The sequence below is a fragment of the Protomyctophum parallelum genome, assembly GCF_964188405.1.
Source record: "Protomyctophum parallelum genome assembly, chromosome: 23".
Classification (NCBI taxonomy): Eukaryota; Metazoa; Chordata; class Actinopteri; order Myctophiformes; family Myctophidae; genus Protomyctophum; species Protomyctophum parallelum.
In genome coordinates this window covers 9,583,334-9,610,830 of record NC_139715.1, presented here as the reverse complement: position 1 = coordinate 9,610,830, position 27,497 = coordinate 9,583,334, and the positions used below count along the sequence as shown (strand labels likewise).

Below are 27,497 nucleotides of genomic sequence, written 5' to 3'. Positions count from 1 at the left end.
TTGTGAAATCCATGATCTCGACCGCGGTCGAAAAATGATGATGATCGTGTGTGTGTGTGTGTGTGTGTGTGTGTGTGTTTAGGCTGCTCAACAGTGCACCACTCAAAAAATGACTGAAAAATGGGTTTAAAAGTCTGGTCGTCTAAACAAGATATCAGCATAAGTGATATTACACTAATTGTATATCTGTTCTTAAGGTAATTGTTTATCCCCCCCCCAGAAAAAGATGAATAGAAAGCCTGTTGGTTTTTAGTTTGTAGTATGTATAGTAGAGTAGCTACTGATCTGACTCCAGCTATTTCATACTGTGCATCCACGGCCTCATCTAAACTGAACGCGCTAAATAAACAACACAAGCCCTGCCACAGCTGCCTGCAATTATGTCAGACAAGCATGCAAATATTTGGTACACACAGTAGATGGAATAGCTTTTGGCAAACAGCCTTTGGCAAACATTCATGTCACCCAATAAATAAATAAATACCTACACGCAAGTACTGACAAGATAGGATACGAATAATATCATGTAGAAAATACATGCCCATGCCATGCCCATGCCCATGTAGAAAATACATGGGCAACTGGCGGCCCGGGGGCCTTTTAACACAATGTGATGTCACTGGTGGGTGGGTTTCTGAACTGCCCACAGGCCTCCCATGAGACACAAACTTCACACGGGTGTGATTTTTGTAGAGATTGGGATTCACAAAATATTCCAGTACCAAACATAAGAAAGGAGCCATGTTTCATGCCAAGGGATAAAGTGTGTCACTGGCATCATTTTCTATACTCAATACACTTGGCTGTGGAAAGCCCACAAAATTCCTCAGATTCCTCAGTCTGTCCCTCTAATTATTTTGCATTTCTCAGCATGTGATAACTTGTTTTCTTTGCCGTCTGCTTTTCACATTTAGGACTTCCACATAATGTGAAATAGGAGATGGAATATTATATATCGTGTGGTGTTTGAAAGTGAACAAAGTTTTGACTGTCTAAGATATCAAGAGTCTTCAAGAAAAAGATCTTAGCATGTACATTATAATGGTTGTTATCTGCTATCCTGTAATATTAACATAGCTAACTCATTGTGAACTACATGGATAAACATGTTTGTTTGCTGCACTTCTAATTGCTCCCCTCTGGAGTTGGGTGGTAGCCTATAGCTTGCAGCAGATCAGGCCATTTCCCAGAAATAATCCTCCGGCACAACTAAAAGTGAAAGTATGCAGCTGTTCAGTCAGTGTCCTAGCTAGCACATAACTCACATTAATCAAATGACTATCTGAAGTGAATCAACTAAACAGCATAGAATTGTTCTCTCACAGCCATGTTTTATTTGTTTCATTTTATGCCAGAAGTATAGGCTAAGAAGCGGGGTTGAGAATCACTACCTGCTAAATAACAAACCAGCGTTTGACTTTAAACAAACATTTTAAATGGTAGCCTATGAGATGACTAATTAAGCATGTACTTGAGTATATGTACTTAGTTACTTTACACCACTGCCCATTGGGAATCACTGGGAAATGCTTATAGTGACAGCACATACCCACTATAGGGGGTATGTGCATGCTTAAAGTATAGCAAATCGGGTGTGAGTGAGTTTAATGTTGTTTAATGCAACCAGTTCCTGCATAACTTCTGGGTATGATGGTGACGTCACACGCATGTGCTAGACACAATGACGTCAGCAAAGTTCCTCAGTCCAGAGGATAAAAGACAGAGCGAGGTCTTCTGTCCCTATATACTTTTGCATTTTGACCTCATCTCTTTTTGATGTTTTAGGAACTTAATTAACGTGGTTGTAACTGAGATACCGTAAAAGCAGCCATGTCTAAAAATACCGAAACCAGCAATATGCTGTTTTCAGCAAACACCCCATGGCAGCCGAATTATGTGGCCTTGGACAAGAAGATTCTGCGTTTCTATGCCTACATCTATGAGGAAGTGAAGCACTCGCAGCAGGAGAGCTACCGTGTGCGGCCTGTAGTCATTTACTACTATCTGGAGGATGATACCATGTACATCATCGAGCCACAGGTGGAGAACTCGGGACTGTGTCAGGGCAAGTTGACCAAACGCCAGCGTCTGCCCAAGAACGAATGGGGCGATTTCTACCACTGGAACGACCTGAACATAGCCTGTGAAATAACGGTGTACGGGGTCAAATATCGCATCACTCACTGTGACCTATTCACACGGAACTTCATGGAGAGCAAAGGCATTGTTTTGAACGACCCAGAGCAAACTCCGATAGATCCTTACATCACACATCGTCTCCAACCCGACCGCTGCTTTACCACACCACCAGACTTTGACCGATTGAAGCAGTTCCTCACGCTAGACCGCAAGGTATTGCGTTTCTTTGCCACGTGGGACTGCAGTGACGTTCCGACTGAAGCCAGGCCCGTGACCATTCAGTATTACCTCGCAGACGACAGCGTGGAGATCCTGGAGGTCCACGAGCCAAACAACGGCCGAGACCCCTTCCCTGTCCTGCTGAAGAGGCAGAGGCTCGCCAAGGAAGTTAAAAATTCTTTCCCTAGCTGTGTGCTGGAAGTCACCAAACGGGAAGTGATTGAATATTTCTCTCCCAGAGACTTCAAGGTCGGGGAGAAGGTGGAGATCCTGGGCCGTACCTTCACACTGTACACATGTGACGACTTCACCAAAGGCTTCTATGAGAAGAAACACCCAAGCATTACCCTAAGGCCCAAGGAGATGCCACAGAAGAAGGTGAGTGACTTGTCGAGGGAGATGCCTCGCTACAATGGTTTTGGCTCACTCGAGGACACTTACGAGAACTGCGTAAATCCTCTGTTTCCGAAGCGCCCCAAAAAGGACTACGTTAAGATGATGGACATGGACAAGAAAGAGCTGCGCTACGTCGCCAGGCTGGACTCCAAGAATGTCAACGACGAGGGTCGTTTCTTCATCCTGTCTTACTTCCTGGCCAACGACACGATCAACATCTACGAGCGGCCCATCCGCGGGATCGTCGGCGGCATGTTCCTGAGCAAGACGCGCGTCCCCAAGCATGGCAGCTCCGTGGAGTACCCTGTGTACTACACGCCGCACGACTTTGCCATCGGATCCACCGTGGACGTCTTCGGAAACCGCTTCATCCTGGAGGACGCCGACCTCTACGTGCTGAAGTACATGGAGTCCATCGCGGACCAGGTCCCCCCCGAGACCCTGGAGTCCCTGCGGAGGAAGCTGGGTGGCATGATTACGGACAAAGAGGCGTCTGAAACCGGAGAGGGTTGTTGTGACGACGACGACGTACCACAGCTTTCACCGTGATGCAGCGATGCCACTGTCACCCCTCGGACAATTCTGAATGTTCCCTTCTCCTGACTCCTGAGTTTGTGCATGTAATAGAATAGACAAGACTAGTGGAGAAGGAGAGGTGTGGAGACGACTATTCCAACATTTAAGGGCACTTCAAAGATGGGATTTGAGGCATTTCAACAGTGCTGCTGATGGACATGAATCTCTCTGTGTATTGTGCTCTCTCCTATAGTGAAAGTCCTCGCTGCTCCTGACTGTTACCATCTGTGAATTTCCCCATTGAAATTAATGGGATTTTTTTTTGCAATTATTCCCTCCCTTGTGACATAATGTGGGTCAAAACATTGAGTAGTGAGCTACTTGAGCCCACATTGTTTCTTCAGAGAACAGCATTTTCAAGTTATTGTGGCACTATTGTTATCGTACAACCTTATTCCCGGGCCTGTTTTTCCTGCTGGTCTGTGACGTGGGTCAACCAATAGGAAGTCGGAGGGACGTCAAATGGGTCAATACGTCATCATGGAGTAGGGAGCTACTCGAGCCCACACCGGTTCTTCAGGAACAGGATTTTCTAGTTATCGTTACCTTTTTTGTTAAGCACAAGGAAAATATAAAGAACAAAATGAAGGATGGAATACAGTTCAGTCAACAGTGGAGGAAATGCTGCCCAATCATCATCCAAAAAGTAACGCATAGGCAATTATAGAGGATCTCGTGGATCGGGGGCCAAAAATAGGCACAGACGACAATGAGTTAGGATTTTTTTGTTTTTGTTTAGAAAGCAAAAATATAAATATTGAGAACATCCATTTTGCAAAGAGAACATGATGGGTGTTGACGGAAACACTTATAGACTGCTGCTGATTCAAACAAATCTCCATTTGTATTATAATGATTATTATTATGCTCTCCTGGTGAAACTCCTCACTTTCCAGAGCCGTGTGATATTTATTTCATAGTTAGTATTTTATTTTATTTTATTTAGCAATTTTTTTAAATCATTTTTTTATTATTATTCTGGGCTCGCTCCAGCGAGCACACACTAGTTCTCCAGACTTTATATATATATTCTTTTTTCGGCATCTTACTACTTTAATTTACTACTTTTAATTTAGTTCAAACTTCAACATGTTCAGCTTTATGCATTTACTATTGCTTGTACATTTCATACTTTTAGAATTTCTTTACTTTTAATATTTTTTTACATTCATTATAATGAGAGTCTATGGGAAAATGAGCCCATATTTATAGATCACTTTTTTGTGCTCTGGTTACGCCGTCATACTTTCACTTTGAAACTTAATTCAAACTTAAAAATGTTTGGCTATATATGTTTGAATTTTCATTGGTAAATCTTTGTATAAATGTATAACTTCTTGGAAATATTTACCTTTATTCATGGTCGATTTAATCTTCAAATCCACCTCACCGTTGCACCCTTATTACTCTTTTTCAAAGAAACAGTTCACAAGACGTTTCACGGTTCAAACGGTATTTGAATGTGTTAGGTTTTTTTAAGTTTGTCCGTTTGCCTATAGTCTTATAACTAAAACTAAACACTAAAACATTTCAGATGACTAAAATCTGACAAAAATAATTTAAATCATCAAAAGACTGACAAAAATGTCCTGTCAGAATAAACACTGCTCTGCTAGGGTCGGCTCAGAAGCAGCTGGAAGGTTCAAATCCCATGCCCAACACAAGTAAACTATTACAAGATGAGAGAAGTCAGATACCACACATCCGAGGGAGCAGATGATTTACCACCATCATTCTAATTTATTTCAGAATTTATATCCATTTCATACACAACGGTACAAAGGTTTAAAACCCCAACGACACTATGCAAAAGTGTGGTTCAGAATATTGGGGGTCCTTGTACCCAAACTAAACACTTGATTTCCTTCTAGCTGGCCACGAGAGAGTTACCCCGCTGTGCCATTTAATGTATTGCTCCTGGTATTCATGATGATTTGCATTGTATTGTTAGCCTGGTAAACAACTCCCGGAAAGAAATGTAATGTTTTCAAGGGGGAGTGGTTTACCATTGTATGCCTTGGTTATGAATTGAATACATAGGACCACAATGGAAGCAAGCCATCATGGCTTTTCTTTGTGTTATCCTTTCTGTACTGTTAATAAAGTAGTCAATCAATGAATCAGTCAATACTGTCCTCTGGCCTCCATCAGAGTAACTGTGTTGGTCCTCCACTTCAGTCTTTGAGAGATCAAACCAATACCGACCACAGCCGGTTGGAAGTCACGCATTACGTGTTTGGGTTATTATGGTAATCCGGAAACAAACAAAAAAAGGACAAATCCCCTCAGCTATGGTTCCTCCACTCAGGACTCATCCGTGGGTCGTATCCAGCTGGCGGGGACCCACTGGGGCCCATCCTGGGCCCTGGTGACGGCACCCAGCAGCTCCCCACAGGCCACCCCCAGCTCCTCGTTGACGATGACCTGGTCGAAGAACTGGCTATAGTGCGACTCCATCTTCCTCACCGCCTCCTCCATCTCCTGGAAGTCTTCGTCCTGTTGATGGTTGGTTTTGGGGGTGGGTGGGTGGGTAGGAGGGGCGGGTGACGAAGAATCAGTGGCACGTCAATTTGTCATTTCAATCCGACAGGGTAATTAACCCTTTTCACCAAATTGACCCATTGTTTTGCACTTTGTACACGCTCAAAATTAAGTTAGCACTGAGGATTGTACAGTGTACATTGGGGTCCCAGAGATCTTGAAAGAAATGTATCATTTGGCTCTGTGGCCAAATGTACAGTAGCCTACATCACTGCACTGGGGGTTCAATATGGCATGAAAGAATGTTGGGAATCATTGGTGTAGAGAGAAAATAGGAGGGGGGGACAGGACTGGGGGGGCAAGTATGGACCCCTGTGGGACCCTGGGTCAATGAAGTACATCGTTGCTGTCGGTAGAAAACACTTATCTCCAGTCCATATTCAGACCTTTCTGTGTGTTTTCACAAATTAACGCCCCACTTGATCACATTACAGCGTCACACAAAAGCATCAGAAGTAGCAGATCTGCGAAACGACATGTTTGGAGCTTGTGGTTCTGCTACTTTTGAATTTGAATCCTGAAAAGTAACCCGACCGAGACCATATAATGTTTAAGCGGTTTATTGTAAAAGCCTCACGTGGCTGGACTGTCAATGTGCGCTTGAGCAAGACGTTGAACGCGCGACATGCAGCAATAACAAAACGATTACTCTGGATGGCAGTGTCAATTGCTGTACACGACTTTCCAAAGAGACAAAGTAAAAACTGTGAGCTTACTTTGAATGGCCGGTTGACATAGTAGTTGGTGGTGATCTGGGCGTTCTTTCTGGTTTCTCGGAGGCGCTCCGCCGGGGGAGGTTTAACGTAGATAATAAAGGCCTTTAGCTCATGTGTCCTCACCGCTTGAATGGCCTGGAAACATGTCAAGCATGTATGTCGTTTTAAATGTACATCTCTGCTGCTTTTGGAAAAGTTAAAACCTTTTTTAAATAGTTCAATCCTTAAATATGCTTAAATAGTTCACCGAAAAATGTTTTTTTCTATTGAATATCAAATATTGGAATATCTAAATACCTAATCCAGCAACTTGAAAGCTGTCTGGGCCTGGGGTGCTCACAAAAGCCTGAGTAGTAGACGATAAAATGACCCCAAACATGTTTGAAAGTGAAATATCCCTTTATAGTTTGAGCTAACTGTGTTTCTTAATGTGAGCACAAGTCCATGCATGGCTGTTCAAACTGGATCCTCTAGTCTGGAGATGTTGAATGGGGAGCATAACATGACATGAGGTGTTAAATGGCAACTCATAAATCAAGTCTCTAATCATGAATCGAAAAGGAATGGGGTTTAAGAAGACCTACATTTGGCTCTATATCGATTATGCACATTTTCCCGCTGTTCAAGACATCTTTCACCGCTTCAGTGCTGGTTCCGTAGAAATGTCCTTTGTACTCGCCATACTCCAGAAACCTGTAGGACATCATGGAGACACTGGTTTAGAACAGCATGTCTCAACCTTTTCAGGCCGCGACCCGCCAAAATGATCCTATTTGAATTAGTTGAGGCATTACATTTTGTTTGACTCAGTTCCACAGATAGATATTGTGAAAATAGTAGATCTACAAGCTCACAACTTGTAGATCGGCTATATTCACAATGTTTTTATTATATTATTTGACTATTTGGCTAATGTTTGACCAGTTTTTATAGTATCGATTGTTGATTACCTTTGAGGCAGTAATGGTCCTTTATTTTACTTACACATTTTTTAGGTAGCTTATTAAAAGGTTATTAAAAGTCTTCAAAATGGACACTTCACTGTCAGGTGGGGATCAGCCAAAAAATCATGTCGGGACACAGAGAACCACTGGTTTAGAATAGCTAGCATACAGAAGTAACAATGTGCATACATCAGCAGGGGGGGTTTCACTACATGCAGAGGTACAGGCATGCAGCATACAGTATTAATGCGTGCCTGTATGAGTGATGGACAAATAAAACCCTCTTCTCTTGAATTTCATAATAGAAGAAGTCCAACGACAGTTGCACTGTATACCTGTTGTTATACACCAGGTTTTCAAAGACTTCTCTGGTGGTGAAGTGATATTCTCTGCCAGACTCCTCGAAACTCCTTGGAGGTCTTGTAGTGTCTGATAGAAAAACATAAGCATGTGTAAGTATATTATAATAAGTACATGTGCTGTACGTTAAAAACTCACAGGACCTACTGTATGTCAGACGAATATTCCCAACTCTTAAGCTTAAATCCTCACATCGGGAATATAAATGCTGCAAACTTTACCTGGAACCTCACATTGCTATGGCAATTTCTACTCGGTCAGGTACTCTTGTTAACATTTAACCATTTATTGCAATGATATTGCATTGTATTTGGCTCTGCTCCTGCAATGCTCCAGAACAATCTGTGCAAGCATGACATACTGTGAAATCGCAACCGCCTGAAGTGGAGCCGAAATATACACAAATGTGTGCAACAGTCGTATGCTGCGTTCACATGGGCAGATGCAAAAGATCACAGCATAATTTGTCGCTTGGTACAATCGGTTGCTCACACGGTCGTTGACGTCATGAAGCGTGCGTCCGTAGTGACGTGTGTCATTGCAGCTACAGTTGTAGCGTGTTAGCTTTGCATCTGGAAGTTGAACCCAGCTCAGCTTCATTTTGTAGCTTTGCAGCTTTGCAAAATGAAGCGCGTGTGTGTGTGTGTGTGTGTGCGTGTGTGCATGTGTGCGTGTGTGTGTGTGTGTGTGTGTGTGTGTGTGTGTGCGCGTGCGCGTGCTGTACGTACGAGGCACGGCTCCCTGGAAGACGCGGGGGTCGATTTCAAGGAGCCTTCTGCGAAGTTCATTCACGCCCACGTTGCTGGGTCCTGGGGAGGAAATGTCATATCATTGCTGTCGGACAGAAACCTCTTATCGCCGTATTTTAACGTTCGTAAATGAACGCCCTTCTTGATCATGCACTGCTACAGCATCACACAAAAGCATCGTTAGATGTGCTACTTTTGCTATTTTCTTAATTTAAATCCTGTAAACCCGACAGAGACGATATACTATCAAATTACATTTAATATAAACAATATCAAAAACATGGATTCAAAACTCTCCCCATATATATCTCCAACCATGGAAATATTAATAGAGCACCAAAGTCTGACATTATTTTCGCATTCCTAATACCTGGGTCACGTTTTCTTCCCCCAAAATTCGGAATCCCCATAGACGTGTTTAGGACTGTGTTCCAAACATAATGGTAAATGGTGCATTTACCTAGCGCCTTTATCCAAGGCGATTTACGTAGATTGTGTGCATTAAAACATTCACTCATTCACACACACACACATTCACACACCGATGGCAGAGGAAACCATGCAAGGCACCAACCTGCAGGAGCAATTAGTCAGAGTCTCTCAACTTCGACACTAACTCGGGGCAGCACACCTAAACCTAACCTTAAAGGGACACTTCACCCTTTTTCCAAAAAATATATGTTAATGACGTTTAGAAGCTTTAGATCACTTTCCTGGGGGTAGGCCTATTTATGTGTGTAATATGTGGTTTTAGATATTTTAGATTGTAGCAGTGAGCCTGTTGTCTCTGATGTCATAGACACTGGTCTCACTACCTTCCTGGACTACAATTCCCATAATTATTTGGTGCACTGCTCCTCCTTGTGGATAGGGGGAGAGCTGTCTTACTGAGACAACATGTAGTCCAGGAAGGAAGTGAGCTCAGTGTCCATGACATCAGAGACAACAGGCTCACTGCTACAATCTAAAATATCTAAAACCACATATTACACACATAAAGACCCCCCAGGAAAGTGTTCTAAAGCTTCTAAACGTCATTAACATATATTTTTTTGCAAAAAGGTTGAAGTGTCCCTTTAACCCATGTCTAACCAATGACTAGTCTAAACTAAGTATGCACCCCCGCCCGAGTGGCCGCTCTACTGGCCACTCTACCCCTGAGCCTCTGCCGCCATATGAATATGAAGCATCAATTGACGGCGAGAAAAGGCTAATTGTACTGCTGGCAAATTAATAAAATGGTCAAATATGAGTGACTGACGTCATGAACAATACAGAGCCACCTTCCTGACAAATTGTTTATTTTAGAACCACAATTCTTATATGAGACAATTCTAAAGATGACCCAATGTTATTCTCCAGAGAGAAAAACTTCTCTGTGACCCAGGGGAAGAGCGATAATAATAATAATATAATAATAATCTTTATTTATAGAGCACCTTTCAGACACTACTACAAGTGTAGTACAAAGTGCTTAAAATAAAAATAAATTCACATAAATGTAAAAACTAAAGTAATAGCTTCAAATCTGGTCAGTAGAATTCATTGAAATTAAAAGTAAATTTAAGATAAGGTTACAACCGAATCAGTTAAAATAAGTTAAAAGCACGGTCATAGTAATGGGTTTTTAGCCGCCTCTTAAAGTCATCAACTGAGGTTGCCAGTCTGATATGCAGGGGAAGAGAGTTCCACATCCTAGGAAGACAATGACATCGGGACTTCTGCATAGTCTCTCTAGTCTACGCAGGAGATACGTACCCAGCAGCACGACGAGGCGGTAGGGGTCGTGCGGGCTGCGCTGGTAGCGCACCACCTCCTCGTAGGGGCTGGCCAGCGAGCTGAAGCAGCTGGTGGGGCAGCGGACGTGGCAGGACGGCTGAGCGGTGCTGTGGGCCCTCCGTCGGCACAGACGCATGCTCCGTCGGAACCCCGCTGCACATTATGGGGACAGAGGGACGGGGTGTGATGAGAACTATAGGCCTGCCACGGTTCATCAAAAATAAAGATGTTATGGTCCGAGAAGGCCTAGCGGTCTGGGGCTCCTATAGGCTTCGAATACAGCCTATCGTGGGTTCGAGTCCCGATCCTGACGAACTTTGCTGTATGCCACTCGCCGTCTCTCTCTCTCTCCTCGTTTCCTGGGTGTCTCTACTTACTCTATCAATAAAGGCAAAAGGGACCCTAAAACTATCTTTGAATAATAATAAGGCTTTTATAATATATCATTACAAAAAGATATATTGATTTTAATGAACCCAATTCTACAAATGGATTCTAAATCAGTAGCTCACGCTTCGAGCTTGTATGTGCATTCTTTGAAAAGCCAAGGCTAAAATTACACAGATGTTTTCCCAGTTTGAATGGCTTTCCTGCGTAATATGCGTTTTTAATACCGTGTTAGCTCCCACAGTGAATAGTAGGTCAGTACAGAATCATATATTTAGACTGTCTCCAGCAGACACTTACCTATATAGACGCCGTCAACGTTATTGCTGAATTCACCCTCCTCTGGTTGCAAAGGAAGAGAAGCCAGAGAGTGGATACACAGTGAGCAATATGGGTGGAATATGGGTGGAATTATTCTTTTTTGCAGCACGAAAACGTTTTAATTTTAAGGACCTATGAAAGCTCTTTCTTTGTCTGCTTCAAGAAAGGGCACAAAGGTTGCAGTTTTCAGTTTCAGTATATATATTATTAGGAGCCATGTGTGGATGCACTGCCACGTCCATTGTGTTTTGAAAGGGTGACCAATGACCATGCCGTGTTGTCTTGTCTTGTCTTGTCGTATGTTTTTATCTTGTTTTTGTTTTAAAACTTGGTTCAGGTTATGTGGTTATCAGTGTCGCTTCCATGTTAGCATAGGACTATGCAACTTTTAATTTTATTTATTTTGTTTTATTTGATGCTGCCACAATATTTTGTGTATGGTGCTCACAACATTTATATATGTACATGTTATTTCTTTGATATGTTCCGTATGGGTGTGTCACATATACTGTCATTTTGTTTGATTTACTGTATACCCTGAGTCTTGAATAAACAAAACAGTGAAAAAAGAAAGGGCACAAAGGGCCAGAGTCTGTTGGGTTTGTGGTTACAAAGTCACACAGCAACACAGTAGGCAGTTTCTACTAACCGTCCCTGAGTTCCTCTTGACATTTACGCATGCAGGAAAGAGTTAGGAAAGAAAGAAGAGGAATTTTAACACAGGATTGAACTGCTTTTTATGTCATACATGTGGTTGTCCATAAACAATAAAAGAAAACAGATTTATTTATATTTATGTTTGAAGAGTAATGCACCTATAACTGCCTGACTGCCATGACCTTATATGACACCTCCACCTGCACCTAGTGGTGTAAAGTAACTAACTAAGTACTTCTACTCCACTACATCTCAGAACAAAAGATTGTACTTTTGCTCCACTGCATTTATTAAATTTGTTTTGTTTTGTTAGTTATTTAGCAGATTTTGATTATTACTACAAAACATACCTTAACCACTTCAACACTTTATATTTTTGTCAAACTTCAAGTTCACATTTATACCTTGTTGTATTAATACTTTGGAGTACTTCTTCAAACACTGCCACTTCCATCATGTTGTAACAGAGCGCATCACTGCATGCCCAGACAAGACTGAGCTTCTCTTCTTCCCAGCTAAGTCATGCCCTATGCGGGAGCTAACTATTTCCGTAGACAACGCCCTGGTAACGTCTGTCCCAACAGCCAGGAACCTTGGTGTTGTCCCGGACAGTCAGTCAGCTCTCGTTCAAAACTCACATCACAGCAGTCACTCGATCCTGTAGGTTCACACGCTCATAATCCAGACAACAGCCTTGTCAAAACTCGACTATTGTAACTCCCTCCTTACTGGCCTACCGGCATGTGCACTTAAGCCTCTACAACTGATCCAAAATGCCGCAGCTCACTTGGTCTTCAACCAGCCAAAATTCTCACATGTCTCCCCACTGCCCACTGTATTATGTGTCTCCGCACATAATACAAAACTCTGATGCTGGCATTCAAAGCAACCAAAGCTATGGCTCCCCCAGTCCCCCATATCTTGCAAGTATGATTGAACCATACAAACCCTCCCGCACACTCAGATCAGCCAACGCAGGGAAGCTGGAAGTACCCTCACTAAAAACGCTCCACACGACCCAAACCATGATGGAGTCTGAAAACCCACCTTTTCAGACTCCATCATGGCCCATAGCACTTACCCTATCCCCTTAGATAGCACTTTTGTAGACTTAGATAGCATTTGATACAGACTTATAGCATGTTATGTAGACAGCACTATAACTGCATTGTATGTAGTCATAGCACGTCATAGTACATATGTATAGCATAGTATAATATATAATGTATAGTTTCATTATATAGATATTCCACTTTCGTGACGTTACGTTCTTAGCTTACGCATGTTTCATGATAAATGCTTTTTATATTATGAATTTATGTATTCCCATGCTTTTTTGTTCTTGCTTAATGTAAGTCGCTCTGGATTAAGAGCGTCTGCTAAATGCCTAAATTGTAAATTGTAACAGTGTACTGTTGTACAACATACATACATAAGAAACTCTTGTATCATGCAAAGTAAGCTGTCCAGTGTCCAACCTGCTACAGTTTGACAAATAACTTTCTCTACTGTCTTGCATATCATAGTGGCTGTAATTAACAAAGACTTTATCTTAGTTTATATTTATATCATAGTGGCTGTAAAGACTTATTATATTATAATAATATAAATATTATATATATTATTATTTTATATGTATGTCAAATCATATCATAGTGGTTATAATTAACAAAGACTTACCTACCAGATTCAAATGCCTCTTCGTCTGTGACATACAAAGAGAAATACACAAAGGAAGTTTTATTCAGAAACATAGAGAGACATTGGGCCAATATAGACACATATTTGACGAAAATACGACATTGTGAAAAACATTCAGCTATTCGACATACGACTAAGAATGGTATGGTTCAAGTCATTAAAGAGGTAAAACAAATGGTTTCATCACAAAGTACCAGCACAGATTACAAATAAGCCGAGCACACTTTAAAATAAGCAGGAAAACTAGCATGCGTGATAAATTAGTTCACTGAATTTTGTTTTCTCTATAGATGCCAGTGCAATAGAGTGTCGCAGTCCCGCCCCTTTCATGACGACGCCAGGCCCAGGAAATAGTTTCCAAAGCATCTTTCCCATAGACATTTCAAAACGTATTTATTTAAAGACCTTATAAGCGTCGTACGAAGCCAACTCTTGTCGTGACAAATCATGACAACAAACACAATATTTTGGACCAAACAAATAATTACAAAGAAGAAAAACAACAAAAAAAGTGTTTAAACCTGCCGTTTTCTTCTTCTTTCAAATTACCGGTATTTGTTCAGCCCGAAGAATTGTGTTTGTTGTCATGATTTGTCACGACAACAGTTGGCTTTGTCCGTGGCGTAAACGTCTTTAAATAAATACTTTCTGAAAAGTCTATGAGGAAAATGAACAGGGATTTATTTTCCGGGTCCCTCGAGGGGGCAGGACTGCGACGCTCTATATGGGCTATTGGGCAAGTGCAGTATACTGTATGATCCTCTGTGGTCCCCCTTACTTATTTTTTATTCTGTATTCTGTAAAACATCCATATTAAAATTATGGATGTTTTTACTGACAACAGTCGGACTAACAATTTATGACATGGTGTTGTTGCACAGTGTTTCTTTCTATACTGCTGTTTGATTGTTTGTATGGCTGCACTAAACAGTTTGGTTGCATGTCTCATACAGTGACAAATAAAGATCTTATCCCATAACAGTTGCCGTACCTGCTTCCACACACTTCTCGTCAATACCAATGCTGTCTTCTTCTGCAGGTGAAAATGAAGAAAATCACAGCTGAATTCAGACAATCACATAATTCCAGTTCAGCCTGGCTCCAAAAGATTGCGAGAAATGTAACCATTGTCATTACAGCTATAGACAATCGGACAAATGCCTACAACAAAGGGACACGTCCTTACCCTCGTCCACAGTGCTCACTTCAGTTAAGCATGGGTTAAAAGACAGTAGAAAGAATTTATTAAAATGCTGAAACTGAACCAGTAACTAGTGGGCTGTGTTGTGTTTTCCTATAGGCTTAATTTATCCATACATATAATGTGTACATTTAAGCCTGAATATAAAGTTAAGACTTGCTAGAGCATTCTCAGCCAATTTATTACTAATCTAAATTCTACATCTAAAAGTACTACCGGTATGTCATGTGAAACATGATATATAAATATGGAAACTATACTACGACATGCACTGTTTCAGCTGGAAGTGAGATTCCTTGAGATTCCTTCCGTATGTCACGCGATGCGTGATTATGAATCCCAACCAACCAGATCACATGAGCCCAACAATAGATTCTTCACTTCCAGACTACACAGATTAAGACTACACACTTATTTCCACATACTGTACAACAGCCCTAAGGTACCGGTATATAAAATGACATAGAATGTCAAAAATGTGTGGTATTCCCCGCTTACAGGTGTGGATGCAGGTCTGTGGTTGATAAGGCTGAGACCACCAAAACTCCCTCTGCTTCCTGTGGAGACAGGCACAATTATGGCATATTACTACATCACACACACTACGCACGCACGCACAATTGTAAATTGTAGAATCACAATTTCTTTTGGGGTTTTCCCCTCAGGGTCAGAGCACCTCTTGAGCAGGCTGCTGGAGGGGATGAGGCCGGCGCAGTCAGTGGTGCTGGGCAGCTTCTTGGCCTGCCACCAGAGGGCGTCGGTCTGGTCCACGATCTCCAGGACGTCTCCCCTCCTGAAGCTCATGCCGGCGTCGGCGCAGGGGATGGTGGGGTCCTGCTGGGGACTGTAGTCCGCCATGGCCCTCATGTACAGCTGCGTGGGGGGAGCAACCGCACAGCAGCGTGGATTTTGACGGGTGCATATCTTTTGGTCCGACGTCCTAAGTGTCCGACACCCTAGTACGCCCAAACCCTAACCTATAACTCCTAACCACACACGGAAGCCACGGGTGAGTAACTGGCCACGTATGTCGGAGCCACGGGTGAGTCTTGGACTGTCGGTACGTCGGACTAACGACTAACGACAAAAATACCTTGAAGACCCTAACAGGAGCCCTCGTACAAGGTTTCTTCGACTATGCATGCACCTCATGGTACCACAGCACCTCAAAGGCCCTTATTAAAACAAGGCTCCAGACATCCCAAAACAAACTGGTCAGGCTACTACCGGTACTTGGCCGTACTCCCAGAACCCACCTCACCCCTGCCCATTTTGATAGAAATGGATTAAGGTTGACTCGAAACTGGCCCCTCTAATAACAAAAAGGTATACTGTACAGTACACATTTACCCATTCTACAAACTGTAGATCAATCAATCAATAAAGTTTGGTGAGGATCGGAGCTACGTAGGGGTGTCACAATTATTACATAATTGTCTAATCGCAAATATGCGAGATAAATCATAATCGTTTCCATGTAAAACATCTGCCAGAAATAGCAGATGTGCAATGTGCAATTTTAATATATGATTAAGTTTGCCTCTGATAATAAAAAAAATAAGACATAGCAAACACAGATGTTTACAATTACAACTGAGAGGCTGTAATTGAGCAACACTCACCATGGTCTGGTAATGGACCGGTCTCTCACTGATGGGAACAACCTTGAACACGATGGTGCCTTGAGATCTAGCCTGCTGATCAAAGGACACGACATTACACACATGATAGTACTGTCCAATGGGAAAACCAGACATGGAACCACTTAATCCCTATATAGACTTGGTGGACCGGGCTCCCCCAGGAGTCTATTATACTTATTCCATGAAAATTGCCAATTGCAAGGACGTGGCTTATATCACCTCGATAATGCTTGTTTGGATTCAATTTGATTTGAAAAAGTAAATATGAAGCTGTAAATAGACAATGACCTGTATGGTTTGATCCTTTAAACACATTAACCCTACCCTGGGATCAATACCATTTACGAGTTTCTGATCGGGTCGAAGCGTAACGTCATCAGCTTAGAGTATATATTAATAGAGACGGCACCCGGAGGAAACGCTGAGGCGACATTAACTCGCTGGTCTGTTGACTATCATTGCGCACGTTCATGATGACACGTGAACACTGAACGTGTGCAATGATAGTCTACGGCCAGCGCGTTCATGTGTTTGGCCCAATCAATCCCAGAATGCACTCTGTTCCTACCCGGAAGGAGGAGTGAAATCGCCTCATGCGCTTTTGAGCAACTTAATGAAATCCGGTGCCGTCTCTATTAATATATACTCTAAGGTCATCAGGCATCCGGAACCACCGACCTCCGGTGCCGTACACCTCCAAAATGATTACTCTAGTTTAAAATTGGTTTAAATTGGTATAGTCATTTCGTATAGTAATCGTTTGGTATGTTCATCTTTTATTCAAACTCGTAGCACAACTATCGAGCATAAAGTAATAGAGGGTATGTGCATGCATAAAGTAAGTGGCAAATCGAATGGCAAACTGAGTGGCAAAGTGAGTTTAAATGTCGTTTAACACCTTTTAATGCAATCGGATAGGACTTTTCTGTTTGGATGTATATGTGCTGTCAAGGCCAGAAAGAAGTTTTTTGTCACTCAGTAGGCGCTCCCGCATAACTTGACGATGATGTCACTCGCATACCCTCTATTGATTCTCATTATGTGGGTAACCAAAACAATGCAACACCAACTGGAACCCACCACCGGCACCACTGTTTTTTCTTTCCTAAACCGGATAACACGTCTCGGTTTAGAACGAATACCAGGCATTCCTCTGAGGTGGAAAGCCTCTTGATGCGAGGTTATACATAAACCCTAGTATCCCTGTTCCGGGAAATGCCATACAGTATATGATGAACTTTTGAAAACATTTGATGAAGATATGGCAAAAATAGGCCAACATCTGAGAAGATCGCAAATCTACAAGCTCAAAACGTGCCAACATTCGACCTGTAGTGCCTTGTAGCATCAGCGCTGGAAGGGGGGTACGGAGGGTGCTCCAGCACCCCCTGCTGGTGGAGAGGAGAATGTTTTGACATGTCTATCAGAGCATGTTGAATGCAGAATGCACAGCGAGTGAGTTGACAGACACAACATGACGAGACAGCAAAAACCTATTGTAGTTTTACTTTCAACTGCACCAGGTTTAAAGAAATCTAACCCAAACAACAACACAATAAGAGTCACATACTGTTATTATGATTAACTCGGTTAACTAGGTCCTAAATAAGTCATTATTAGGCCAATTATAGCCGAATAAGACCCTCCCACCCTTCAGCTCCCCCTGGTATAAATACCTTCCAGCGCCCCTGGCTTGTAGATCATACATTTTCACTATTTCCATAGGGCTTGAGTGGTTCAGACACTTAACCCATTCTGACCGGGCACCCATTTTGGTGTCAGCATCATGTTATGCTTTAGCTATTTAAAAATAGCAGATCTACAAGCTCATATCGCGCCACCGAGTGGCGCGATACGAGCTTGTAGGTCTGCTATTTTTGAAAAATCGAAGAGCGACTGACATTTCTAGAATCCGATCTCAGGTCAGAATGGGTTTATCAGACCAGTGTGTGTCCAGTGGAAACCTCGTATGAATCTGATCTCAGGTCAGGATGGTCATTGACCTACCACCACCTGGATGACCTGCTCCGGCTCCAGTCCGTCGACAGGAAACCCATTCACCTCGATGACCCTGTCCCCCGCATGGAGCAGACCTGTGTACGCGCACACGCACGCACGCACACACACATACGCACACACACACACACACACAAGCACCCCCCGCACGCAGGCACACAGAGCTTTATTATATTCATAAACTCGCCGTTACTGTACATTCCTGACCTGCATGGTCTGGATGCCCTAACGTAAGCCCTGCAGTTCAGTCACACATCTGGAATAATAATTAAATATATGTACGTAATACGTGTTGAAAACTAAAATTAGAAGATCAACGTGAAGATTAAGGACTAGGAAATTGTCCTCGCTTTCCATCACTTTTCCAGTTTATCTTCAAACAATGCAAGAGAAATAATTGTAAATGTATGTGAAGTTGTTTGTGTGTATGAGTGTATAATATTCTTGAAAGTGTGAAACAGCTGAGGTTGTGTGAAAAAAAAGCAGTTGTAAGAAATATGTATGTTTATAATTCTATGAAGTTGCCCAAACTAAAAAAAAACAATGCAAGAGAGAGAGAGAGAGAGAGAGAGAGAGAGAGAGAGAGAGAGAGAGAGAGAGGGGGAGAGAGAGAGAGAGAGAGAGAGAGAGAGAGAGAGAGAGAGAGAGAGAGGGAGAGAGAGAGAGAGAGAGAGAGAGAGAGAGAGAGAGAGAGAGAGAGAGAGAGAGAGAGAGAGAGAGAGACTCACCACTTCGATCAGCCAGTCCTCCATAAATCACCCGCGCTATGAAGATCTCTCCCGTGGCATCGTTCCTCTTTATAGTTGCACCCTGGGCCGGCAGACAAATAAAAAAAGAGTACAATGAAATGGCACAGCTGCATTGCTTACGCATCAAGAAATAATGATTGGCCATTCTGTCCGGTGAAGCTTGGACACAGCGAACCAGACAGCAGTGTAACGTGAATACTAACATGAGGAGTGAAAGAACATGGAAGTGGTCTTCCTACACAACCATCACAGTGTGATTAGTAGTTCAGAGCAGTAGTTCTGAACCAGTGTGGTCCTGGGACCAGCAGGTGGTTCCAGCTGGTCCCCCACCTAAATAATGGAGAGTTGGTAACCAAATGGACCCTTATAGATCTTTAACTCTTGAGAGTGTAAAATGAAAGTTATTGTTAAACACCTGCATTACTTCATTTACACAATTATATAATGCAGAAGAATTCTACATTACATCGTTTGCCTGTCATCTCCACTAATGATGGTACCACATCAATATAGAAGGAATTGGGGACAACATCGTATATGAAAAGGGTTGAAAACAACTGAATTAAAGGGTAGGGTAAGTGATATATTTTTTATTTATTTACCCTAGATTTAAATATCTACACATATCTACGCATCCACACACAAAATGACATGAGCATTGAGCAATAACATTCCGAGGGTAAAAGGTGAGATTCTGTGAATACAAAGGGTAGGCGATGTTGACCAAAACGTCATCCCCTTCGCCAAGGAAAGAACTCCATACACGAGATGACAACGGAACCAATGGCAATAGCGGTGCAACGGTAGAATAAACGACATCCACGACAAGGAAAGGAATGTGCATGAAAACGTAAACTGCCGATGAAGAAGAGGCATGAGGGAACTCCACATATGAGAGAATATGAGGATGACGATTATGAATCAATGCTGAATGTAATTGCGAACACGAGAGGGCGCAGCTGTATCACACACACACAAAAAAAACACACACACACAAAAAAAAAAACACACACACACACACAAAAGCTTAACTTAAAAAACCTTAACTTAAAAAAAATATCGTAAAAAAAAAAAGTACGTAATTTATTCGAATTGTTGTTATTGCAATTTACGAGCTGCGTTCACTTCCCGCGTTCGCACGTCTTACTTGTAGATATACAAGTGCAGTGCCTGTTCTGAAGGTGAGCTGCTCTCCGGTGATGGTCTGCCCGTGACAGAAGCGAATACATGCGTCACAGCAGGGGACCAAAGCGGACATCCTATGCCTTCACTTCGCCTTTTTCTTATTCTTCTTCCTTCGCCGCACTCTCGCCGCCAGGCCGCCCGCCACGGGACAATCAGCAGAGCCATCCGATTGCTCCGACAGGCCGTTGGAGAGATGATGGGGTCCGTTGGCTCGGGAGGGAGCCTGCAGGGCCTTTGAGCCGACCCGCTGCGCCTCACGGCAAGACGTGCACAGGGAGCTGTGCGACGGCGAGCAAGGCGGAGTCGAGGGGAGGGAGGATCCGGTCTGGTGGGCAACGGACAGTTGGTGCTCGTGCGTCCCGGAACTTTGGCTCCGCGTGGACCGTCCCACCATGAGCGCCTGCTGCTGTGGGTCCCGCTGCTCCCCGTCGCGGCCTTTTCTATTGGCTCTGGGCATCGTTGTCGCCGGGACCCGAGACTCCGCCTCCTCCGTCCTGCCGGCCGCGGCGACCTCCACGAGGCCCTGCAGCCGCTCCACCACCTGCGCCAGGAGCGCCAGCGCCCGCGCGTTGTCCCGCGCGCTCTCCGACACGCGCTCCGTGGCCGCCGCCATCTTCTCGCCCAGCCGCCTGACGTCCTCGGTGCCGCTCGCCATGGAGCCGGCCGCCAGCTGCACCGCCGACCTCAGCTCGTCCAGGCTCTCCTGCTTGGCCAGCTCCACGGGGGGTCCGAGTCCTCCCCCGAGTCCTCCTCCTCGCCGGAAGTCCACGATGACCCCCAAGCCCTTCGACCCCCCCTGGTGGTGCCGAGGCGTCATAGGACTGGGCGGGGCCGTGCGGACGCAGAGGCTGTGGCTCCGGAAGCCGCAACACGGAACGCTGTCGATGCGGAGGCGGCGGCCGGTGTCCAGGTTGGAGTAGTAGCCGGCGGTGGAGCGCCGTGGCTGGGGCGGAGACGGGGACCATCTGGGCTGCTGGTGGCAGTAGGTCGGGGTGCAGTCGGACAGGGTGCAGTAGCTACGGGCAGAGCCTGATGGACTGTCTAGGTCCAGACTGTCTACATCATCTCCAGAGGGAGAGAGAAAGATGGTTTTTTAATATATATCCATTAAGCACTGGATTACTAATCGGATTCCATTTAATCTCTACAGAGGCAAAAGTTAATCGAATTAAACTCAATTCTTGAATGAAATAAGAATCTACCAAGTTCACAGCGAGTCACATTGCACATTCAGATCAATCCATTTTGTTGATTTTCACGTCAATTTGTTACATACAAATGAAGAGAAATTATCAAAAGAAACGTGCATCTTGATTGTTTGATGAATGGAAAAAGTGCAGCAATTGATAGAATAACCGCCAAGAAAATCAGTCCTCGACGACGATTACTGATGAGATTGATTCAATGATGATCCATGAACCAACAGGAGGTGAATGATGATGATGAAGAAGTGATGATGATGATGATGATGAAAGACCTTCTTACCCATCAGGAGGGAGCTGCTGCCCGAGGGGGACGAGTGGCTCTTCTCCCACAGTGAGTTGGCGTAGCAGGATCGGCACGGGCTCACGGGGTTCCGAAAGCAAACTCTACAGTTACCCATTGGCTTATAGCGAGAAGATGGCGGAGGGTAGGGAGGCACCGGAGGCGGCCGACGGACACGTTCGCCCAAGAGCAAGCTTCCCCGCCGGACGGTCGCCTTGGACTGTTCCTTGACGTCCTGGCCCGTCCCGCCACCTCGGCTAAGCCTCCGGTGGGTGAGCCGCTTCAGGGTGGCCCACTGGCTGCGGATGCCCCCCAGGGAGCTCCTGGTGGGAGCATGCGGGAGGGACGAGTCGGGCAGCGCTAGCCCAGTGCCTTGGTTTTCACACCGCTGTGAGACAACATAATACACTCAAACATAAAGGGATATTATATGGAAATTGGAAAGATACATTTTCTACAGCATCAAACATTATAGTGCAGTCGAAGCTTTGTTGCCCTTTGTGCTAATAATACTACTTCTAATAATAAAATGTGAAGTGAGGGGCAACTTTTGGGGCACCCACAAACACGACGTCCCGGCGGGCACGCACAAAAGCAAACAAAAAGTCCATAGAGTTGGCTGCCACATTACGTCACAGAGGGCACACACAAAGCTCGCCTCAATAATAATCTTAATAATAATAATAATAATAGGAGCTTCACTTCTCTTAAAGTTTCAATGTTCCATGGAATAAAGGTGCAAAATAAACTGTGCCCTTAAGAGGAGAGGTGAGGAGAAGAGAAGAGAAGAGAAGAGAAGAGAAGAGAAGAGAAGAGAAGAGAAGAGAAGAGAAGAGAAGAGAAGAGAAGAGAAGAGAAGAGAAGAGAAGAGAAGATCCTCTCGACTGACCAGCGGCTGCTTGTTCTTGACCAGGCACACCACCCTGGTGGCCTCCTCGTGCTCGGGCAGCTCCTCTGGCATGGGAGGTAACACTGGGTCATAGTCCTTCTGGGCCACCGTGTCATGGGCTGACAGGAGGGCCTGGTAACACACACAGACAGACATTTTTACACTCTCAAGAGTTAAAGATATACGGTCCATTTGGTTACCAACCCGACATCAATTAGCTGGAACCCCGACAAGGACCACTGGTGGTCCCCGGACCACTGGTTGAAAACCACTAGTTTAACTCATTCTGGACGGGAACCCCTTTTGGTGTTTTAAAGCATTATGTTATACTTTAGCTATTGAAAAATAGCAGATCTACAAGCTCATAGCGCGGCACTCGGTGCCGGGCTTGTAGGTCTGCTATTTTTTAAATATCGTGAAAATGTGGCGCAAATCTTCAGAGCGAACGTTTTTAACTCGTATCTTTGCTTCTGGGGCCAATTACATATAATTTTTGGGGTCCTTGACATGAAAGCACCACTGATATAGAAACATAGGTATTTCAGAAAACTGATTTAGAAGACATTTTTTTAATTTCGACGACAGGCCTAAATGGGTTAAGAACTCACGTGGATCAACACGTCTAAATCTTGTCATTGCTTACTTGGAAGTGTGGTTGTCTAAGAAGACGGCAGAGCTCCTGGGCTTCATCGGAGGAGCCTGGCAGTGACGCGATGTCCAGCACCAGCTGCAGACAACGCAAAGCATGGACACGTCTCATTGCAAAGTGACACATACACGCACCACAGAGGAACGTTACACATTCTATAGTTCAGTATAGCCGTGGAAGTGTTTAGGTCTGACCTGGAGGGAAAGTCCAGAGGCGTAGTTGAGATATGACGCGGGCTGCTCTTGCTTGAACCTCTGTAGACACTCATAAACCTGGAAGAAGAACAGCACAGAGATTACAACAGAGATATTTATATATATATATTTTACTTTTTCTGCCTTTATTAATAGTTTCAAGTGAAGACTGACAGGAAGGAGGGAGAGAGAAGGGGAGACACATGCAGCAAAGGTCGTCATGAACGGGACTCGAACACTTGGCGCGCTGCCAGGCCAGAGCCTATATGTGGCATGCGCCTGGACCACTAGGCCAGCGGGCCCGCAACAGAGATCTAATTCTGAGCGGCTCCTATGCACAGTTTTGTGTGTATGTGTGTCTGTCTGCCCATATGAGCACGGAATTAGCTCAGCTGATTGGCTGAGCACGGAATTAGCTCAGCTGATTGGCTGAGCACGGAATGTGATGTATAATGATGTATGATAAGAAATTAAAAAGAAAAAGGTCAAGCAATCAATCAAAACATGAGCATAAAAATATCTATGAATTTCAACATGAAAAATCACACCCGTGTGAAGTGAGGGGCGCTCTAATCATTATACATCATCCTCAAGAATGGTGGTCCCTTATTGGCCAAGGGTTCCCACCGATTTGCCGATTTGCTCAGACACATATGACGTAATTTCTCCATTCATTATCAATGGCATTTAATGTTTGTGTTCAGAAAACACAAACATCAAACTCTATAGCTGTTTATAGGATGGACTAGCACCCCTCAAAATCAGACATGCACCTACCGCAACATAATAAATAAGCGTGCGTGCGCACACACACATGCACACACTAGTGAAAGGAAGCCGCAGCTGATCTCTAGCAGTGACACAGTTTGACCCAACTAGGTTAAAGGTGAAGTGAAGGGAGTCAGACCTTCAGCAGTGAGTCGAGCCAGGGAGCGTTGAGCAGGCTGTTCAGCACCTCAGCCCCGTCGATGTCTTTATTGATCGAATGTCTCACCTCCTCGATCACATCCGACAGGATCTGACGCAGGTCTGTAACACACACACACACACACACACACACAGAGGATGGTATAGATGGGTGAACCTCCCGATGTAGTCCACAGAACAGTATACATCTGGTGTGGACTCGGAGAACTACATTTCCCAAACTCACCGTGTTCTCCAAGTGCACAATGAGACGTCAGCACCTGGGCTTCCACCGCCTGTCGCATGGTCCCTGGACCACTGTCCACTGACCTGCACACACACACACACACACACACACACACACACACAAAACGCGATTGCGTTGTGATGCAGCGTTTCATGGATGCAGTAGGTCAAATGGTAACTGTCTGGAACGCTCGCCTCCATTGTTTTCACAGACCAGCGGTTCTTGTATTTGTATTACTGAGGTTAAGGTTAGCTTACCTTATTACTAAAAGGAACCTCAGTTAAACTATGCCTAAACTTAAACTTATTCCTAAACATAACCACAGTAAAACTATGCCTAACCCAACATAATCCTAACCTGGTTACGTTTAGGAAAATAAGGACAGGTTTGGTCATAGTTTTACTGAGGTTATGTTTAGTAATACTAAGGTTTGGTTTAGGCATAGTTTTAGCAATACTTTGTGGCGACCGTTCCGAGGTCACCCAATTTGACCCGGGGCGAGCGTGTTTTTGAGCGAGCATCATTGAATTTGGTCAAAAACAAGCTACAAATGGTCTTGGGTTGCAGGTTCCACAGGACTGAGGTAACAGTTTCATGAGTGGTGCTCGTATGTTACACTTGCATTTGTTTATGTTCTCTAGATATGGCTATTGCCCCAATTCAATCAATGGATACGGTAATTACCGTAAAGATGCGTGTGTGAGCCTAGTAGGCCGGCCACAACTGTGGGGGTCAAAGGTTAATGACCCGCTTTAAACCAGCCATAGTGCTCATTAAGCCAGGGCTATAGGTCAATAGCATAAACCTGCCCCACACAGTGGAATAACACGCTCCACAGCAATACATTGATCAATAGAAGTATCCAACATACAAATAAATCCTCAAGTAGCAAAACAATCATCAGTTCTCAGTTGTCAAACAACGGGGTGACCATTCATTCAAGGTATCGACTATCGAGGCAAAGCCGTGCAGTGGTGTATCTACAATAAGGCGAGGACAGGCCTTATTGGCATTCTGCCTGCCCAAAATCCATACACTGAGCAAAAAAAGAGAGGACAAACACCAGACCTGAGAACTATTAGTGGACAGTGGATTGACCGTTGCGTACGGTGCATAGAGCGCGACCATCAATCACCCATTGGAATGCAAATGCCTGCCCAACATGTAATTCCTGGAAACGCCTCTGAAGCCGTGGCTCTGTGAGTGACCCGCTTACCATTGATGTGCAATGTGTCTGTGACGGCTCTCCTTACCTGTTTGCCAAAACCCGCTGCAACTTCAGAGCCTTGACGATGCAAATCCCATCGGCGTAGCATCAATATGGGTGCATATATATTGGTGAATGATTCCCCCCCAGAGTTTTTGCCGCCGTGGCAGAGAGAGAGAGAGAGAGAGAGAGAGGAAGATGTGTAATCTCTCTGGATCCCACGTAATCCCGGGCAAGAGCTGCCTGCCTGCCTCTCGCACTGTAGGAGCGGTTGCCCTCCCCTCGCCCCACCCCACCGGGCTGAGCTAACCGTGTGTGTGTGGGGAGGCTCAAATCTTCTTAAGTCCTCTCAGCTTTTAACACACGCTGCATGGAGGAAGGGAAAGGGGAGGAAAAGTCAGAGAGATGGTGTGGGGTGGAATGAGAGATCTAACACTCAGTCCACTACTATGCAGGCTCTAGGTGTGGAATCAAAGGTCCTTTAACCACTTAGCAGCCAGCCGAGTCCCACAGGGCTGTATACTTGGTCCACTCCCTTTTCCCCTCTACACCGAATATCTGCGCCGAAAAAAAGGAAATCTACAAGCTCACAAAGTGACTAGTGACTAGGTAAATCTGCTACTTTCACCAAATGTTTCAGCTCAGAAAAGGAACACTATTGGATTCATATAACCAATTGGTTAACAATTACTTAGATTAAGGCAAGGCGAGTATGAAAGTCATATGGTCGAGTCAGCAGGCAGAGTGAGACACAGGGTTTGGTATGGAGTGGGGTTTCATTTGTCAAAGGTCACATCTTACCTAGACACGGGATCAGACAAAAGCATTTGACCCGATGGTCAAGATTCAAATGATCCTCTGAGCAAGCAGGCCGGCTCCATTAGCTCATTGGTAAATCTGTCAGCTCTTGTGCAGGAAACTGTTTTCAAATCCGGGGTAGAAGAGGAAAGTTACATAGAGCAGCTTTAAATCGGTGGACATGCATGCTTGAGATTTATGCTTTAAGCCATTTTGACCTGGGAACGATTCTATAAATGTCTTCTAAATCCTGACAGTTTTCTGAAAAAGCTATGTTTCTATGTCAGTCCGTAGAAGAGTTGGTGACTCTCAGGACCTGACAGGAAAGAAACTTGGACCCCATCGGTTTCCAAGAAGCATACTGTAATTCTACTGACTACTAAGGTCCATAGCTGTAATGAGAACGGTTATTTTTGGAATTCCAAAATATTTTCCAGAGGTAGAAATTGTTAATCACTTTAGCCCCGGTCTCCCTATTTTGTCATAAGATGAGGACGAGAAACTTTTCCAAAATAGCAGATCTATAAGCTCACAACACATCCCAATATGACACGTTGTGGAAAAGGCAGTTGGGAAAAACAAACAGAATAAATAAATAGCCTAGGCAAAATGACATTTTTGTAAAAACATTTGAAAGCAATTTGAAGCATATAATTGTTGTAAACTTTGCATATGTGTAAGTGTTATAAACCTAGAATGGTAAACCATCGCGTGAATTGACATTATCCGAGAACAGGAGCCGCAGAACATTTTATTATCCATGTCTTTATTGCCCTTTGTTATTATCTTAAGGTACAATACTTTTGTCCACATGTAAAATACACACTATGTCAGCCAGCTGAA

General features: G+C 44.0%; 2 protein-coding genes across 2 annotated transcripts; one reads left to right on the top strand and one right to left on the bottom strand.

The window, feature by feature from the left end:
- Window positions 1–1,830: 1,830 nt before the first annotated feature.
- LOC310853879 (EF-hand domain-containing protein 1-like) lies at window positions 1,831–3,303 on the top strand (the record flags this gene model as incomplete). Its single annotated transcript, XM_083758353.1, has 1 exon — window positions 1,831–3,303. One exon carries the CDS (start codon window positions 1,831–1,833, stop codon window positions 3,301–3,303), a length of 1,473 nt encoding a protein of 490 aa, XP_083614479.1.
- A 2,309-nt stretch (window positions 3,304–5,612) lies between these two features.
- On the bottom strand, window positions 5,613–24,851 carry mpp4b (MAGUK p55 scaffold protein 4b). Its single transcript, XM_083758836.1, has 20 exons — window positions 24,650–24,851; window positions 24,404–24,525; window positions 23,497–23,574; window positions 23,297–23,380; window positions 22,654–22,785; window positions 19,074–19,155; window positions 18,337–18,422; window positions 16,309–16,383; window positions 15,363–15,559; window positions 15,185–15,243; window positions 14,672–14,689; window positions 14,477–14,518; window positions 13,469–13,489; window positions 11,107–11,148; window positions 10,399–10,572; window positions 8,620–8,700; window positions 7,867–7,960; window positions 7,172–7,280; window positions 6,588–6,722; window positions 5,613–5,826 (listed from the first exon to the last, which is right to left on the bottom strand). Exons 1-20 carry the CDS (start codon window positions 24,801–24,803, stop codon window positions 5,635–5,637), a joined length of 1,977 nt encoding a protein of 658 aa, XP_083614962.1. The 5' UTR covers window positions 24,804–24,851; the 3' UTR covers window positions 5,613–5,634.
- Between the last annotated feature and the right edge of the window lie 2,646 nt (window positions 24,852–27,497).